The sequence below is a fragment of the Pongo pygmaeus genome, chromosome 5 (assembly GCF_028885625.2).
Source record: "Pongo pygmaeus isolate AG05252 chromosome 5, NHGRI_mPonPyg2-v2.0_pri, whole genome shotgun sequence".
Lineage (NCBI taxonomy): Eukaryota > Metazoa > Chordata > Mammalia > Primates > Hominidae > Pongo > Pongo pygmaeus.
In genome coordinates this window covers 43,584,127-43,599,689 of record NC_072378.2, presented here as the reverse complement: position 1 = coordinate 43,599,689, position 15,563 = coordinate 43,584,127, and the positions used below count along the sequence as shown (strand labels likewise).

The 15,563-nt window shown below is 53.1% G+C and overlaps 2 protein-coding genes across 11 annotated transcripts in view; one reads left to right on the top strand and one right to left on the bottom strand.

Moving 5' to 3' along the window:
* Positions 1-3,532: 3,532 nt before the first annotated feature.
* DNPH1 (2'-deoxynucleoside 5'-phosphate N-hydrolase 1) lies at positions 3,533-7,429 on the top strand. The gene is made up of 4 exons (XM_054491508.2): positions 3,533-3,766; positions 6,664-6,732; positions 6,915-7,025; positions 7,177-7,429. Exons 1-4 carry the CDS (start codon positions 3,571-3,573, stop codon positions 7,323-7,325), a joined length of 525 nt encoding a protein of 174 aa, XP_054347483.2. The 5' UTR covers positions 3,533-3,570; the 3' UTR covers positions 7,326-7,429.
* A 1,041-nt stretch (positions 7,430-8,470) lies between these two features.
* CUL9 (cullin 9) overlaps positions 8,471-15,563 on the bottom strand; it is a 42,573-nt gene continuing 35,480 nt past the window's right edge. For all 10 annotated transcript variants that reach the window (XM_054491214.2, XM_054491216.2, XM_063667030.1 and 7 more), the window contains 10 exons: positions 12,451-12,591; positions 12,152-12,316; positions 11,742-11,905; positions 11,285-11,378; positions 10,673-10,747; positions 10,422-10,532; positions 10,167-10,284; positions 9,666-9,799; positions 8,888-8,961; positions 8,471-8,806 (listed from right to left, as the gene is read on the bottom strand). In XM_054491214.2, coding sequence (XP_054347189.2) covers positions 8,611-8,806; positions 8,888-8,961; positions 9,666-9,799; positions 10,167-10,284; positions 10,422-10,532; positions 10,673-10,747; positions 11,285-11,378; positions 11,742-11,905; positions 12,152-12,316; positions 12,451-12,591 — 1,272 coding nt within the window. In that variant the 3' untranslated portion in view covers positions 8,471-8,610. The remainder of the gene's footprint in view (positions 8,807-8,887; positions 8,962-9,665; positions 9,800-10,166; positions 10,285-10,421; positions 10,533-10,672; positions 10,748-11,284; positions 11,379-11,741; positions 11,906-12,151; positions 12,317-12,450; positions 12,592-15,563) is intronic.

The following is a 15,563-nucleotide window of genomic DNA, read 5'->3' as shown; positions in this document are numbered from 1 at the left end:
GGGGGGAATTGGAGGGAAGGTGTGAGTGAGAATAAGGAGTGTTGGGGAGATTGCCTGTCAAGTCCGCTGGCACATGAAGCCTTCTTCCTAATCTGTGTATGCATGTTTGTGTGTGTGTGAGAGAGGGCACCTGGAGGTGGAGGGACACGTGTGCAGCTGTGTCTTCATGTTTGCCCCATGGTCCATGTATACCTAGCTGGGCCCAGCAGAGCAGTGGGCAGAAATACTCTGAAATCTCTGTCTCCCTTTTGTATCTTAGCATTAAAAATATACATATTGTTGCATCTTCTCTGCAATCGCATACTTCAGTATTTTAATAGTTATCTTTCAGGAAGAATATGGAAGAAAACACTGATGGAGCTTTCCTCTGGGGAGTGGGGCTGGGGTCTCAGGACTTTCTTTCCACTGCATACTCTCTTGTTCCATTTGAAGGTTTTGTCATATATTTGTGATTGTCATAATAAAATGAGGATGAAATCAGTACTGGTGAACAATGAGTGCTTGCCTGTCTCCCTGAAGATACCGCCTCTATCAGCCTACTTACTACAGGGCTGAGCAGACTACGAAGTGCTGTGAAATACATCCTCTCATTTAAACCACTCATTCATTCAACAAATATTTAATAAATGTTTCTTATGTGCCAGGCATAGTTCTAGAAACTAGGGATAGGCTAGGCACAGTGGCTTACACCTGTAATCCCAGTACTTTGGGAGGCTGAGGTGGGAGGATCGCTTGAGCCCAGGAGTTTAAGATAAGCCTGGGCAACATAGTGAGACCCAATTTCTACAAAAAATTAGCCAGGCATGGTGGCACTCACCTGTAGTCCCAGCTATTCGGGAGGATGACGAGGGAGGATTGCTTGAGCCTAAGAGTTTGAGACTGCAGTGGGCTGTGACCATGACACTGCACTCCAGCCTGGGTGACAGAGCAAAACACCATCTCTTAAGACAGAAAAGGAAAGAAAGAAAAAAAAGAAAGAGAATAAAAAGAGAAAGAAAGCAAGAAAGCAAGGGAGGAAGGAAGGGAGGGAGGGAGGGAAAGAAAGAAAGAAGAGAGAGAGAAGGGAAGGAAGGAAGGAAGGGGAAAGGAAAGAAAGAAAGAAGGAAGGAGGAAGGAAGGAAGGAAAGAAAGAAAAAGAAAGAAAGAGAAAGAAGAAAGAAGGAGGAAGGAAGGAAAGAAAGAAAGAAAGGAGGAAGGAAGGAAAGAAAGAAAAAGAAAGAAAGAAAAAAAAAGCAGGAATACAGCAGTAAACAACCTTCTACTGGGTATAGAAAAACATGCAACAAAATTAATAAGTTATATGGTATATGAGAAGGAGAAAAGGCAAGGTAGCGAAGGGTGATAGAGAGTACTGGGGGATGGAGGGCTGCCATATTGAATAGGGTGATCAGGGAAGGTGAAGCGTGAACAAAGACTTGAAGGAAATGAGGAGTGAGCCAGGAAGCTACCTGGGAGAACAGTGTTCCAGGCAGAGGGAACAGCAAATGCAAAGACTCTGAGGCAAGGGCATGGCTGACATGCTTAGGGAACAGCAGGAAGCCAGTGAGGTGGCAGAGAAGTGAATGAAAGTAATAGAAGCTGGAGTTAGGGAGGTAAGAGGGTGACAGGATCATCTGGAGCCTTGTGAGCTGCTGTAGGGTTTTCAGTTTTTAGCCCAAGTGAGATGGGAACCACTAGAGGGTTTTGAGCAGAGGAGGGTCATGACCTAGATCACTCAACCTGCTGAGTGGAGAGCAAACTGTAGCAGGGAAGGGCCAGGGGAGGTGTATAGAAAACCCCTGACATAAGTAATTCCATCTTAGAAAGACTCCATCACTGGGTGCATTCGCTCATGCCTGTAATCCCAGACCTTTGGGAGGCTGAGGTAGGGGGATTGCTTGGGCCTAGGAGTTTTGAGACCAGCCATGGAAACATAGTGAGACCTCGTCTCCACAATTTTTTTTTTTTTTTTTTTTTTTTTTTGAGATGGAGTCTCACTCTCTTGCCCAGGCTGGAGTGCAGCGGCGTGATCTTGGCTCACTGCAACCTCTGCTTCCCGGGTTCAAGCAATTCTCCAGCCTTAGCCTCTGGAGTAGGTGGGACTACAGGTGTGTGCCACCATGCCTGGCTGACTTTTTGTATTTTTAGTAGAGATGGGGTTTCACCATGTTAGCCAGGATGGTCTCGATCTCCTGACCTCGTGATCTGCCCTCCTTGGCCTCCCAGAGTGCTGGGATTACAGCCATGAGCCACCGAGCCCGGCCTTTTTTTTTTTTTTAATTAGCTCGGCATGGTGGCACGTGCCTGTAGTCCTAACTACTCAGGAAGCTGAGGTGGGAGGATTCCTTGAACCCTCGAACTTGAGGCATGAGTTTGAGGCTGCAGTGAGCAATGATTGTGCCTCTGCACTCCAGTGTGGGCGACAGGGACCTTGTCACCAAAAATAATAAATAAATAAATAAATTAATTAATTAAGTTTGAAAAAACTTCATCTTACATTTCAAAAGGCATCAAGCCAACAGGGTCCAGATGTTCGCCTAACCAATGGAGACAACACCCAACCAGAGAAGGGCATCACCCTTTACTGTTAAGTCCTCATCAGAGGACTCAAGGACCATAAAATGAGCAGGACTTCAGCAGCTAGACACAGCCACCTTAACAGACCAAGTCTTGCTATCACTCGTGCCCAGCACCTGGTGTCTGCCTCTGAAGGCTCTGCCCAAATCAAGGACTCTTCCTTGCAAGCTCTTGATGACTATCCCCATCAGGCCAGGACTCTGTCCACAGCACTCTCCTTGGACTGGTTCGTTAACCCCTTTTCTCTTGATGTTAAATGTTCTTGTGTTTGATGTGAAATTTTAACCTGTAACATTTATATCCTTACATATAATACTATGTATGGTTTGCAATACAGTTTGACCTGTGGAGTGGCTCCAGCTTGCATGCCCGCGGCTCTGACTACCTAGTGAACAGGTGGTCCTAAGGAGAGCTGCCTTCTTGGGAACTCTATGTGACGCCTAGCTTTTGTGATTGAAATAGCATCAATAAAAACCTGATCTTGTGGGTAGACACAAAGGTGGGTGGACCTGGTTCTGTCTGACCTTGAGCAGCTCACGACATGCGGGGACCTGTTAGGAGGCTGTGGAGAGCCGGGATTAGGCTTAGACAAGGGTAGTGGCCCTGTAGGTGGTCGCGAGATTTCAGATTTGGAAGGACGAATCCACACGAGTTGTCAATGGATGGGACGCAGAGTTTGAGAGAAAGGGAACGATCCAGATGACTCCGAGGGTCTTGGACCTGAGCAGCTGGGAGGATGCAGCTAAAGACGGCGGGGAGGAGGGGAGCAGAAGCGGGTGAGGTGGGGAAGCCCTCGAGTTCTGCCTGGACAAGGTCAAGGTAAGGTGCGTGTTAGGCATCCGAACGTCAAGTCCGGGAAGGGTGTGTTCCCGAAAGTGTCCCGGCTGGATCCTCCCAGTTCGTCGTCCCCGTTCCACAGGTGGACTCAGCAGCCAGGCTCTGCGCTGGGCCGGGCGGGGTCACGTGGCCGCGGGCTGGCGCCCCCTGGCGCCGGAGAGCGCGGGCGGCTGGGGAATGGCTGCTGCCATGGTGCCGGGGCGCACCGAGAGCGGGGAGCGCGGGGAGCCTGGCCGCCCGGCCCTGTACTTCTGCGGGAGCATTCGCGGCGGACGCCAGGACAGGACGCTGTACGAGCGGATCGTGTCTCGGCTGCGGCGATTCGGGACAGTGCTCACCGAGCACGTGGCGGCCGCCGAGATGGGCGCGCGCGGTGAGGCCCTGGGGACGCGGGCTGCGGGGACGCGGGCGGGGACTCGGCTGGGCTGGCAGGGACCTGGCCTGTCGGCCCCCCCAACCCCCGGCAGCTGCGCTTCCAGCGCCCTGAGCCCGCCGTCCTACCCCGGTGCTCCATCCAGCGCCCCAGCCCGAGAAGGAAACGGGCCGGGGCTCGGGCTGCGTGGGTCCCAGCAAACCTGCGGGTGTAAGGCAGACTCAGCATTATCTTGACCTTTGGTTCCTTCTTGGAGAGCTCTGTCTTCAGCTGCTTTCAGAGCGTTTGTAGGGTGCAACAGAAAGAAGGTGGATTGGGCTGCTTTGCCTGGGCTCAGTTCCCACCTCACCCGCTGGAATCTTTTCCACCACCCAACACGAAAGGTATCCTCCTGCCTTCCCACCAACTTTTTTTGTTTTGTGTTGTTTTGTTTTGTTTTGTTTTTGAAACGGAATCTCACTCTGTCGCCCAGGCTGGAGTTGCATGATCTCAGCTCACTGCAACCTCCACCTCCCGGGTTCAAGTGATTCTCTTGCCTCAGCCTCCCGAGTAGCTGGGACTACAGGCACGCGCCACCACACCCGGCTACTTTTTGAATTTTTAGTAGAGACGGGGTTTCACCATATTGGTCAGGCTGGTTTCGAACTCCTAACCTCAGGTGATCTGCCCGCCCCGGCCTCCCAAAGTGCTGGGATTACAGGCAGGAGCCACCGCCCGGCGCCTGCCTCCCCTTCTTCTGTGAAGACATCAGCACTCTTTTAGACCCGGCTGACCCCAGTTCTCACTATTACACTCTCTCACGTTTTTGTTTTGTTGATACAAGGGCCTCTCTGTCGCCCAGTCTGGAGTGCAGTGGTGCGATCATAGCTCACTGCAGCCTCGGCTTCCTAGACTCATGATCCTCCAGCCTCAGCCTCCTATTAGCAAGGACTGCAGGGGCACGACACCATGCCTGGCTCAAAATTTTTCTGTAGAGATCGGGAGTCTCACTATGTTGCCTAGTCTGGTCCCGACCTCCTAGTCTGGTCCCGACCTCCTAGCCTCAAGTGATCCTTCCGCCTCAGACCTCCCGAAGTGCTGGGACTATAGATGTGAGCCCCCATGCTGGCCTCATGTTCTCTTTCAGGCCATTATTGTGTTCTGCTCCTGGCTGCTGGGTTTTTCTTTCTCTTTCTATTTATTTAGTTATTAATTTGGAAACAGTCTTGTTCTATTACCCATGCTAGAGTGCAGTGGCAAAATCTCAGCTCACTGCCAACCTCTGCCTCCCGGGCTTGAGCGATCCTCCCACCTCAGCCTCCCAAGTAGCTGGGACTACAGGTGCGTGCCCCCATACCTGGTTAAGTTTTGTATTTTTTATAGGGATGGGATTTTGCCATGTTGGCCAGGCTGGTCTTGAACTCCTGAGCCCAAGTGATCTGCCTGCCTCGGCCTCCCAAAGTGTTGGGATTACAGACATGAGCCACTGAGTCTGGCTGGATTTCTCTAAAGCATACTTTGATGTGCTGGTCTGGAATCTTGCAGATCCTTCCAGTTTGAAAATTGTATCTTGAATGCTTGTGCTTCTGCTCAGAAAACCTTAAGTGGTTTCCATTTATCCTACCCAAAAGCAGACCCACAATTTGTGGGACCTCATGCAATTCTGGAAGACCTCTTTAAAAAGACAAAAATCACAATACAAAGTTGCTGATGGTTTGGAAAGGGCCTGTGCAAGTGGAGGACCCTGAAGCTTACAGCTCATTAGTTCATGGTATATCCAGACTGCCTGGTGGCTCTCCAGGTCTTTAGTGTCATCTGAGGGAGCCTGTTAAAAATGCAGGTTCTGATCATCTGGGATAAAGCCTTCGAATCTGTACTTTTTTTTTTTCCCCAAGACAGAGCCTTGCTCTGTCACCCAGGGTGGAGTGCAGTGGAGTGATCTCTGCTCGTTGCAATCTCCGTCTCCCAGGTTCAAGCAATTTTCCTGCCTCAGCCTCCCGAGTAGCTGGGGTTACAGGCGCCTGCCACCACGCCTGGCTAATTTTTTAATTTTTAGTGGAGATGGGGTTTCACCATGTTGGCCAGACTGGTCTCAAACTCCTGACCTTGTGATCCTACCGCCCTGGACTCCCAAAGTGCTGGGATTACAGGCGTGAGCCACCGCGCCTGGCCCGAATCTGTACTTTTTTTTTTCTTTTTTTTTTTTTGAGATGGAGTTTTGCTCTGTTGCCCAGGCTGGAGTGCAGTGGCGCGATCTTGGCTCACTGCAACCTCCGCCTACTGGGTTCAAGTGATTCTCCTGCTTCAGCCTCCCAAGTTGCTGGGATTACAGGTGTGCACCACCACACCCAGCTAATTTTTGTATTTTTAGTAAAGATGGGGTTTCACCATGTTGGCCAGGCTGGTCTTGAACTCCTGACCTCAAGTGATCCACCCGCCTCAGCCTCCCAAAGTGCTGGGATTACAGGCATGAGCCAAAGCGCCTGGCCCTGGAATCTGTACTTCTAACAAGCTCCCCAGTGGTCCTACCCTGATGCGGTGGGCTGAGCCTCACAGTCCTGGAAGATAACATTTAATCAAGCCTAGGACCCGAGATCCCTACCGTCTGGGCCCAGGATGCCCCTCCTACTTTTGGCTAAGTGCCCATGCACCTTTCCCCAATCACTGTCATCCACAGTTAGTACTGCTGATGTTCTCATTCGGCCCTAATCACACGTCCCACCTTGCATAGGGTTGAATTTTTCTTTTTGTGGCCATTCCGTTTCCTCACTGCTTTGATGAGATCGTCATGTTTGGTCAGGTCATCTGGCACAAGTCTCCCGCCCTCCCCGAGCAGGGTGGGTATGGACATACAAGGGCATAGGAGTTACCGGGAGCCAGCATGAGGCACGTCCTTGACCAGCTTTCCCTCAACACAGGGGAAGAGGCTGCTGGGGGTGACCGGCTCATCCATGAGCAGGACCTGGAGTGGCTGCAGCAGGCGGACGGTGAGTGGTGCTCCCTCCTTCCAGCACCTAACTCCTCTGGAGTGCTGGATTCCCCTGGACATCCCAGCCTCCACACCTAGAAGGGACTCCCAGATTCCCTCCTCACCACAGCCACACTGTCATCTTCCTTATGAACCCCAAGTGTCCCCAGTGCTGAGGCTTCCTCTCATCTTTCCTCCCAGTGGTCGTGGCAGAAGTGACACAGCCATCCTTGGGTGTAGGCTATGAGCTGGGCCGGGCCGTGGCCTTTAACAAGCGGATCCTGTGCCTGTTCCGCCCGCAGTCTGGCCGCGGTGAGCACCCCAAGCCTCCCTCCTGGCTTTCTGTGGACCCAGCCCTCAGCTCCTTCCCTGGTGGGCTCTGAGCACCGCGCGTCTCCCAAGGGGTAAGGGAGCTGTGAGGGTGTGGATGGGAGGCAGCTTCACCTTTCCCTGCCCTTTCCAGTGCTTTCGGCCATGATCCGGGGAGCAGCAGATGGCTCTCGGTTCCAGGTGTGGGACTATGAGGAGGGAGAGGTGGAGGCCCTGCTGGATCGATACTTCGAGGCTGATCCTCCAGGGCAGGTGGCTGCCTCCCCTGACCCAACCACTTGACTTAATCTCACTTTCTTAAATTCTTCTATTCTCAGACACTGCTCTAGTACCATTCCTTCCTCTTAGCCCCAGGAGCAAATTAAAAGGTACAGTTAAAATCCTAACTTTCTGTCTTGTGTGAGTCATGGGGGTGGGGCAGGTCCTCAGTAATACCCTTTCCTGCCACACTTCACTTCAAGATAGATGCTTTAGAAATCTCTAGGCCGAAAGGAGGACAACTCCTAATGCCCTCAAGCCCCCTCCTCCCCAGGAACACTTGGGAGGAGGGCCAGGCACGATGGCTCACACCTGTAATCCCAGCACTTTGGGAGGCTGAGGTGGGCGGATCACAAGGTCAGGAGATCAAGACCATCCTGGCTAACACGGTGAAACCCCGTCTCTACTAAAAATGCAAAAAATTAGCCGGGCGAGGTGGTGGGTGCCTGTAGTCCCAGCTACTCGGGAGGCTGAGGCAAGAGAATGGCGTGAACCCGGGAGGTGGAGCTTACAGTGAGCCCAGATCACACCCCTGCACTCCAGCCTGGGCGACAGAGCGAGACTCCGTCTCAGGAAAAAAAAAAAAAGAGTTGGGAGGAAAGGCTGGGCACAGTGGTTCACGCCTGTAATCCCAGCACTTTGAGAGGCTGAGGCGGGCGGATCACCTGAGCTCAGGAGTTCGAGACCAGCCTGGCCATTGTGGGAAACCCTGTCTCTACTAAAAATATAAAAATTAGCTGGGCATGGTGGTGCACGCCTGTAATCCCAGCTACTCAGGAGGCTGAGGCAGGAGAATCGCTTGAACCCAGCAGGCAGAGGTTGCAGTGAGCCGAGATCACACCATTGCACTCCAGCCTGGGGGACAAAAGTGAAACTCCATCTCAGAAAAAAAAAAAAAAAGAGTTGGGAGGAAGGTTGCTCCTGCGGGTGGCCATCCCTCTCTCTGTCTCCTCTGAACTGGGCTGGGGCTGCACCTGGCCCTTTCCATGCCAACCTTCACTTCCGTTTATCGGCTTAAGTCAAATGAGTCTGCTTTGAGCCTTCTCGGAGGATAGAGGAGTCCAGAGGTCTAAAGGAAACGTAAAGATGAGGGGTGTGGGTAGATGTGAGGCCAGGGCAGTGGCAACTGGCTGGCCCCTGGTGAAGCTGTCAGCCTGCTCCCAGAGACGTGTGTGAGAAAGAGACCTTTATTCAGCAAACAGGAGGCACTACAGATGCTGGGAATCCCCCTCCCCATGACAGGGGCAGCTCCCGCCCCCTCAGCCCCGTGACTCTGGGGCTGCTCTAGGTGTTTCCTGCATCTGCCCCCTCAGTCATAGGCCTCATCTTCATCCTCCTCCTCATCACCAAAGAAGAAAGTCTCTTGGTCCAGGTTCTCAGACTCATCGTAGGAGAAGCTGTCATTGTCCAGCTCCTCATCAAACTCATCCTGCTGCCACTCGGGCACATCATCCTCATCGTCTTCCTCCTCCTCTTCCACCTCTGGCCCTGAGGAGGCCTGGGGCCTAGGGAGAGCCACCACACTCAGCCCAGAGGAGGCTGCCATGTCCCACTGCCTCCTCCGTGGTTCTGCCCACCCCACTTACTGACTGCCGGGCATGTTGGGTCCTTTTGCCTCCCAGGCCTCTACTGATGGACTCTGAAGACCAACCCGGAAATCCTGGTGAGCAGACAGAAGGATCTGAGAAGGAGGTAGAGGGCATGGGGCCTTTGGACCCAGCATTCCTTCCACTAATGCTCTGGGAGGGCCAGGCTCCTGCTAGGACTGCTCCCCTCCCAGCACAGCACTTCATGAAACACTGCCTTTGTGAGTTCACTCACAGATGGTCTCCAGGGATACGGGGTACCAGGTGAGGCACACCACACTGTGCTTAAAGAGCTTACAGAATCTATTTACGTCTTTTCTGCCCATGTGACTTACCAGTCAGTAAGCAACCTGAGGACAGGATTCACAGTTTAGACTCAGCGTCAGTGCATTAGAGCTGGAGAGAGCCTGGGAGAGCCCTTGCTCCAGTGACCCCAATCCCCTGATGCCCACTCCTAGGATTTCAAATCCATATCTGGGAAGTATAGTCTGGAAAAGTTCCCCAAGTGATTCTGATAGGCACCTGACCAAATACCCTTGATGTGGGCTAGCCAACCCCTTTATTTTGTAGGAATCCCCAGGAGGTGAAGTGATAGGGTCCAGCAGCATCAGGCAGGTTGGCCCAGAAGCCGGGATGTGCGCCCAGGTCTCCTAACATCCATTCACCAGCTTTGCTGCCTTTCCTTCTGGACTCGCCCCAGGGCAGGGGCTGTGCTGAGACAGGAGGACCACAACTCCCACAGAATGCAGGAGCAGAAGGGGTCTGGGCCGGGCAGTACCTGGGCGGAATGCTGCAGGATGGCAAGCAGCCTCTCCTGGATCCGCCGGAGCAGCTCTATGCCCGTGCTGAGGCAGTCGGCCCGCAGGAGGCGCAGGGAGGAGGCCAGGTCTCTGCACCGCAGCAGGGTCTCCTCTGCAGAGAGGGCAAGCACAGAGGCTCCCTCCCTTCTCATTCTCATCCATTCCTTCCTCCAACAAACACCTATGGAACATCTACCAAGCGCCAGGTGGAGCTCTAGACATTCTCATGAAGCTCCCTAGGGGAGCAGGGTAAACACCAGAAACCAAGAAACATCCACGAACACCTGCGCCCTTGGGCACCTTACAATGTCGGCTTTCGACCTGAACTTTAACAGCCAGGCAGTGAGAAGGCCATGAAGAATGAAGAGGAAGAGGAGGGAGGGAAGGTAGGGGTGCCGCTTGACCTGTCTGGGAGGGGCCGGGCTGTGCAGCAGAGGGGAGGAGGCAGGAGGAGGGCCTGGCTGGCAGGGGTGGCTCACCCAGGAGGATCTGCAGGGCATTGGTGTGCAGCTCCAGGTTCTCTGTCTGCTGCTCCACCACATCCATGTACTCCGCGTCCTGGCTGTAGAAGCTGTACACGCAGGCGTAGGCCAGCACCTGCAGGGGCTCCCATCAGCTCTCCCGCCTGCCCTCTCCTCATTCCCTTCATCCAGGCAAGTCCGATGAAAGCAGCGAAGCCCCCCAGACCCCTTTGGCACACCCCTCCCCTGCCCTCCTCCCCCACCCGCTACCACCTTCCGAGCCTGCTCCAGTCCCTGGCAGGCATCATTGAGGAAGGTGAAGGATCTGGGCGGTGGCACTTCATGGATGGCCGACACCCGGTTCCGCAAGTTCACAGCAAACTCCTGTGTGGAGGAAGGTGTATCAGCACCAGCACAGGTGGCACAGCACCACCTGCCCGGTCAGACCTTCAGCCCACCCCCCTCCACCCCACCACCCCAACCTGCTTCTGCAGGCATCTACCCGCTGTTTCCTCCCGGCTCACCCGCGCCTGGTGATGGAAAGTGCACCTCTCATTATAGTCCTGAAACCGCTTCTCCTGGCGAGCTGCCTTGCTTACCTAGCAAGGATACGTTGGGAGGGCTATTGGGTGTTTTGTTTGGACAGGAGGGAGTTAATAAGTGGAAAAGCCAACATTCATTGAGGTCTTTCTACACCTCCCCTGATTATCTTCATTCAGTCCTCATGACTGGGTGGGGTAGGTCATATTATTCACCCCTTTTGCAGAGGCTGTTGAGGCTTGGAGAAGTAAATGAACTTGCTCCAAGCCACATGCTAAGCAGCAGAGCCAGGCTCTAAATGCAGGGTCCCTGCTCTTTCTTGCTCTGCCCTGCTGCCTCCTGAGAGTGCCCGGCCCTCCCCAGCCTTTCTGTAGCCACCTCGGTATGAGAAGTCCTGTTCTGGAGCTGAAGGTCCCTGTGAACAGACTTTCCAGCATCTGCAGGCCCAGGTGGCTCTGTCTTCCCCACACTGAGCCTCTATCCCAACAGCTAGAATGCTGCACTGCGCACGGAGCCCTGTCTGCCCAGGACCTGGTAGCAGCATCTCTCCCCGATGGCTCTGGGCCTCTGCCCTCCCCCAGTGCCCAGCGCCTTACCATGGCAGAGCAGTTGTAATAGTCTTTGTGATTTGGCTTCCAGGACTTGAGGCAGCGCCAGCAGAATCCATGGTTACATTTGGCACAGGTCATGCTATGGAGGAAGCTGGCTGGTCAGGGACTCCTGCCTCTGGGCAGGGGCGTGCCAGGAATGCCAAGGGCCCGGATGCACTGCTGTTGATGCTGTGGCCTCTGCTCCTGCCCTGATAGTCTCCTTAGTCATACCCAGCCCTGCTGAATGCACCTCTGCTTTTGAATTCCCTCAGTCAGTGTGGACTTACAAGTGGGAAAAGGAACATTAAGATCCAGGAAGTCACCGTGGAGGCTGCCATGTGAGGGGCGGCTGAGGAACCGCCCTCTTTTGCTGAGCTTTACACTAAGCCCATTCCCCCCTCCTTCTGCCAGGCCTCCTCCCCCCTCCTTGCCCTCTGGCTCCCCACAGTACCCCCCTTCTTACTGCAGGCACCCCTCGTTCTTCTCGATGGGAGCCTGACAGCTGGGACAGCGCTTGGAGATGAGCTTGGCCAGGTGCTTGCTCTGCGCCTCCACGCTCATGCCGTCGTAGTAGCCACCGTCATCGACCCACTGAGACATATGGCCACAGCTAGCAGGGTAGTGTGCCTAAGGCAAGAGGACATGGTGGGGACACAGCTGAGCCCTGAGGGCAGCATGGCTGGTGTGCACAGGAGAGAGGGGAGCAGGCACAGGTCACATTTGGAGGGCTCCAGGAAGAGGAACAGAGCTCAACTGGGTGGCAGAGGCTGAGGAAGGACAAGTCACAGTGTGTGTGTGTGGCAGGGAGGAGATATTAAGCAGGGAAGGAGTGTGAATCCTTGCTCAGGGTCAGGGCCAGTGTGGGGCTCCCACCTCAGGGAAACTACAGTTGAAGCAAGAGGCCCAGCCACACTTGGAGCAGGTGGTCCCACAGCCCAGGCCCTGGCGGCACAAGATGCGGTCGCAGCCCTGGGGGTTGGTGCACCAGGTCAGGTTGGAGCAGCTCTCCACATAGCCACGCAGGAGCGCCTTCTCATACTGTGGAGATGCAGGTGCCACGAGGTGAGGGTATGGCTCTCCAGGATGCCACACCTCCAGGCCCCCAGCACCCCACTCCCTGGGGCACGCTCCTTTGGCTCTGCACTGGAGCCTGTCTCAGACAGAGGGGATACCTTGGAGATGACCTCTGGTGAGGAGACGATGGCACGAATGAAGGCTCCAGTGGGCTGGGCAGGGCAGTCGGCAATGGGGCAGGTGCAATTCAAAACAAGGTTCTGCTCGATCCGAGTTGTCAGGTACTCATTCCAGCAAGACTGGGAGGGACAAAAGGAGGGGCTGCTCAGACAGTGTGGGAGCAGCACAGGGGGAGTGTCCTGGTAACTAAGCTAGCGTCCCTCCTTCCCTTCCCCTCCACTACAACATGGAAGGCCAGAGACAAGCCCGCCTCTAGATCAACCAATGCTGACTCCTCTCTCTGGCTTTGCTGAGACTGGCCCAAATTACAGTTGTTTTTGAGGATGGGGTGGGCTGTGTATTTGCCTAATCATAATTGCTGTTGGGATGGACAAGGAGGGAATGGGTAAAAATAATCAAGAAAAAGGAGAACAATTCAAATTCTAAGAAAGATATGCAGAGAGCAGGAAGGTCCGAGAGAAAGGAGGCCTGGGAAATGGGTTGCCTGGGTGGCTGACAACACGGCTCTGGTCTCCTCCCAGCTCCAGTGGCTTATCTCCAATGACTGTCCGGACGCTCCTGTCTCTGACTTATTCCTCCAACAGACCCAGCCTCTTCTCTACAAAACTGACTTGCCCATGGCATCCCCCAAACCGTGATCAACTTGCACCACTGTCCCCCTCGTCACCAGTGTTGGAACCTTCATATCGTTCTCTTGTTCCCATGTCACTCCCCCATCCTAAATCAGGCCATTATCCCCTCATCCCTAAACCACTGTGAGAGCCTGTTCTGATCCATGGTCTCCTCTCCCGGTCTCTCCCCACACCATCCATTTGGTCTACGCACGAGCAGCTGTTGCAGCTGTCTGAGCCTCCTACAATACTCCATGAGCGACCCCTGCCTCTCACACTGCCTGTGGCCATGCTTTCCAAAATGATGGGTCTAAACCCTCAGGAGACCGTGTGTCTGTGATATCAAAGCTGCAGCATAAATCTGAAGCACCTGAATAGATAGATCATTTTAACTCAAAGTACCAGACCAAAGTAAACAAAACCCTTTCTGCATTGAAACAAACCCAGACAAAGTTGGGAAATTGAATGCAAATTCTTGCATTTTTGAGATAGAAGAGGGAAAATTTTCTCTGAATTCAGACCCTAATCTTACAGGCACACTGGTGCCTCAGGGTCCCCCTCTGCCCTGGCATCTCAGTCTGGGGACCCCCAGCTGCTCTCATGACTATTGTCCAGCCCAAGTGGTGGGGCTCACCCTGGGAGCTGTCCAGCTGCTTCTCTTGCATTGCTGTTGTGCCACTCAGCTGCACAGGCTCCTCCTCGCAGGGGCTTTTCAATCAGCCTGTTCATCTGCCTGATTTTCAGGCCCCTTCTCTCTCTCTCTTTTTTTTAAACAAAGTCTCGCTTTGTCACCTACACTGGAGGGTAATGGCACAATCATGGCTCACCGCAGCCTCAATCTCCTGGACTCAAGCAATCTTCCCACCTCAACCTCCTGAGTAGGTAGGACTACAGGTGTGCACCACCATGCCTGGGTAAATTTTTTTTCTATTTTTTGTAGCGACGGGGTCTTGCTATGTTGTCTAGGCTGGTCTCAAACTCCTGAGACCCCCCCGTCTCTATATCTCTACAGGCTTGGTACCCTGGGTCTGCTTCTTTCTCCTTGGGTAAGAAGGAGATTCTTCATTCCAAATTCAAAAATCCACTGTCTACCTGCCAGTTCCACACAGGTGTCCAAGCAGTTCAAACTTCACAGGGCCACAACAGAGTAAAGATGAAACATGCCATCCACCCAGGTGTTCAGGTCAAAAGCACAGGAACCATCCTTGATTCCCCTGTCTGAAGCCCCTACATGTAACCTACCAACTCCCATCAGCTCCACTTCCAAATGTGTCCCAATCCACCCTCTCTCATTGCCACTGCCCCTAGTGCAAACTACCACCATCTCGTCTCTCAAATGGGCCTCCCTGCTTCCACTCTTGCTCCCTCCAAGACTTTTCTCCACACAACGGCAGAAGCGATCTTTTAAAAAATGTAGGGCCAGGCGCAGTGGCTCACGCCTGTAATCCCAGCACTTTGGGAGGCCGACGTGGGTGGATCACGAGGTCAGGAGATGGAGACCATCCTGGCTAACACGGTGAAACCCTGTCTCTACTAAAAATGCAAAAAATTAGCCGGGCGTGGTGGCGGGCGCCTGTAATCCCAGCTACTCGGGAGGCTGAGGCAGAAGAATCGCTTGGACCCAGGAGATGGAGGTTGCAATGAGCCGAGATCGCACCACTGCACTCCAGCCTGGGTGACAGAGCGAGACTCCATCTCAAAAAATAATAATAATAAAATAAAAATAAATAAATAATATAATAAAAATAAAAAATGTAAACCAGACCATATCAATATTCTGCTTAAACCCACCATGGCTTCTCATAAAATAAAATCCACTGTCAGGCTGGGTGTGGTGGCTTATGGCTGTAATTCCAGCACTTTGGGAGGTCAAGGCGGGAGGATTGCTTGAGACTGCCAAAATTCAAATCCTGACCTTTGGCAAATTACTTCACCTCCGAGTATCTCCCTCTGTCATGTAAAAGGGGAATAACAAAAATACCTACCTCATAGAACTAGTATAAGAATTAAGTAAAATAATGCATGTAAACAGCACAATGCCTGGCTCAGAGTGAGCTCCCATCAATATTATTAGCTCTCTGATCATTTCTTGCTGGGATTTTTTTCAATACCTCATTTAGCACCCAGTGCTATGCACATAAGTCCATGAGAAATATTTGTTGAATGAAAAAATGAAAGTGTAAAGGAAATAATTAAGAACCTGGGGAAAAGGGAGCATAAGCAACTATGTGAGAGGAGAAGCCAGAAGCACAGCCAAAGGGAAAGAGAAAAAGAGAATACACACGCACACACACGCATGCATGTGCACGCAAGCACATGCAGACACGTCTATCACCCATTACTGGGGAAACACCGTTGGGAGAAGCAGCTGGAATTCATGGCAACCAGGAGTGCCCGTCCTGCTCAGCTGAAGTGTTTGGGCTTGGCACCAGTTCTAAAGAGCTGTGAGGCAGGAATATCGGACTCAGTGCTCCAGGTTC

Coding starts and splice junctions, on each gene's coding strand:
- DNPH1 (XM_054491508.2), top strand. CDS start 3,571: ATGGCTGCTGCCATGGTGCCGGGGCGCACCGAGAGCGGGGAGCGCGGG. Junction 3,767..6,663: donor CGCCGAGATGGGCGCGCGCG/GTGAGGCCCTGG, acceptor CCCTCAACACAG/GGGAAGAGGCTGCTGGGGGT. Junction 6,733..6,914: donor GTGGCTGCAGCAGGCGGACG/GTGAGTGGTGCT, acceptor CTTTCCTCCCAG/TGGTCGTGGCAGAAGTGACA.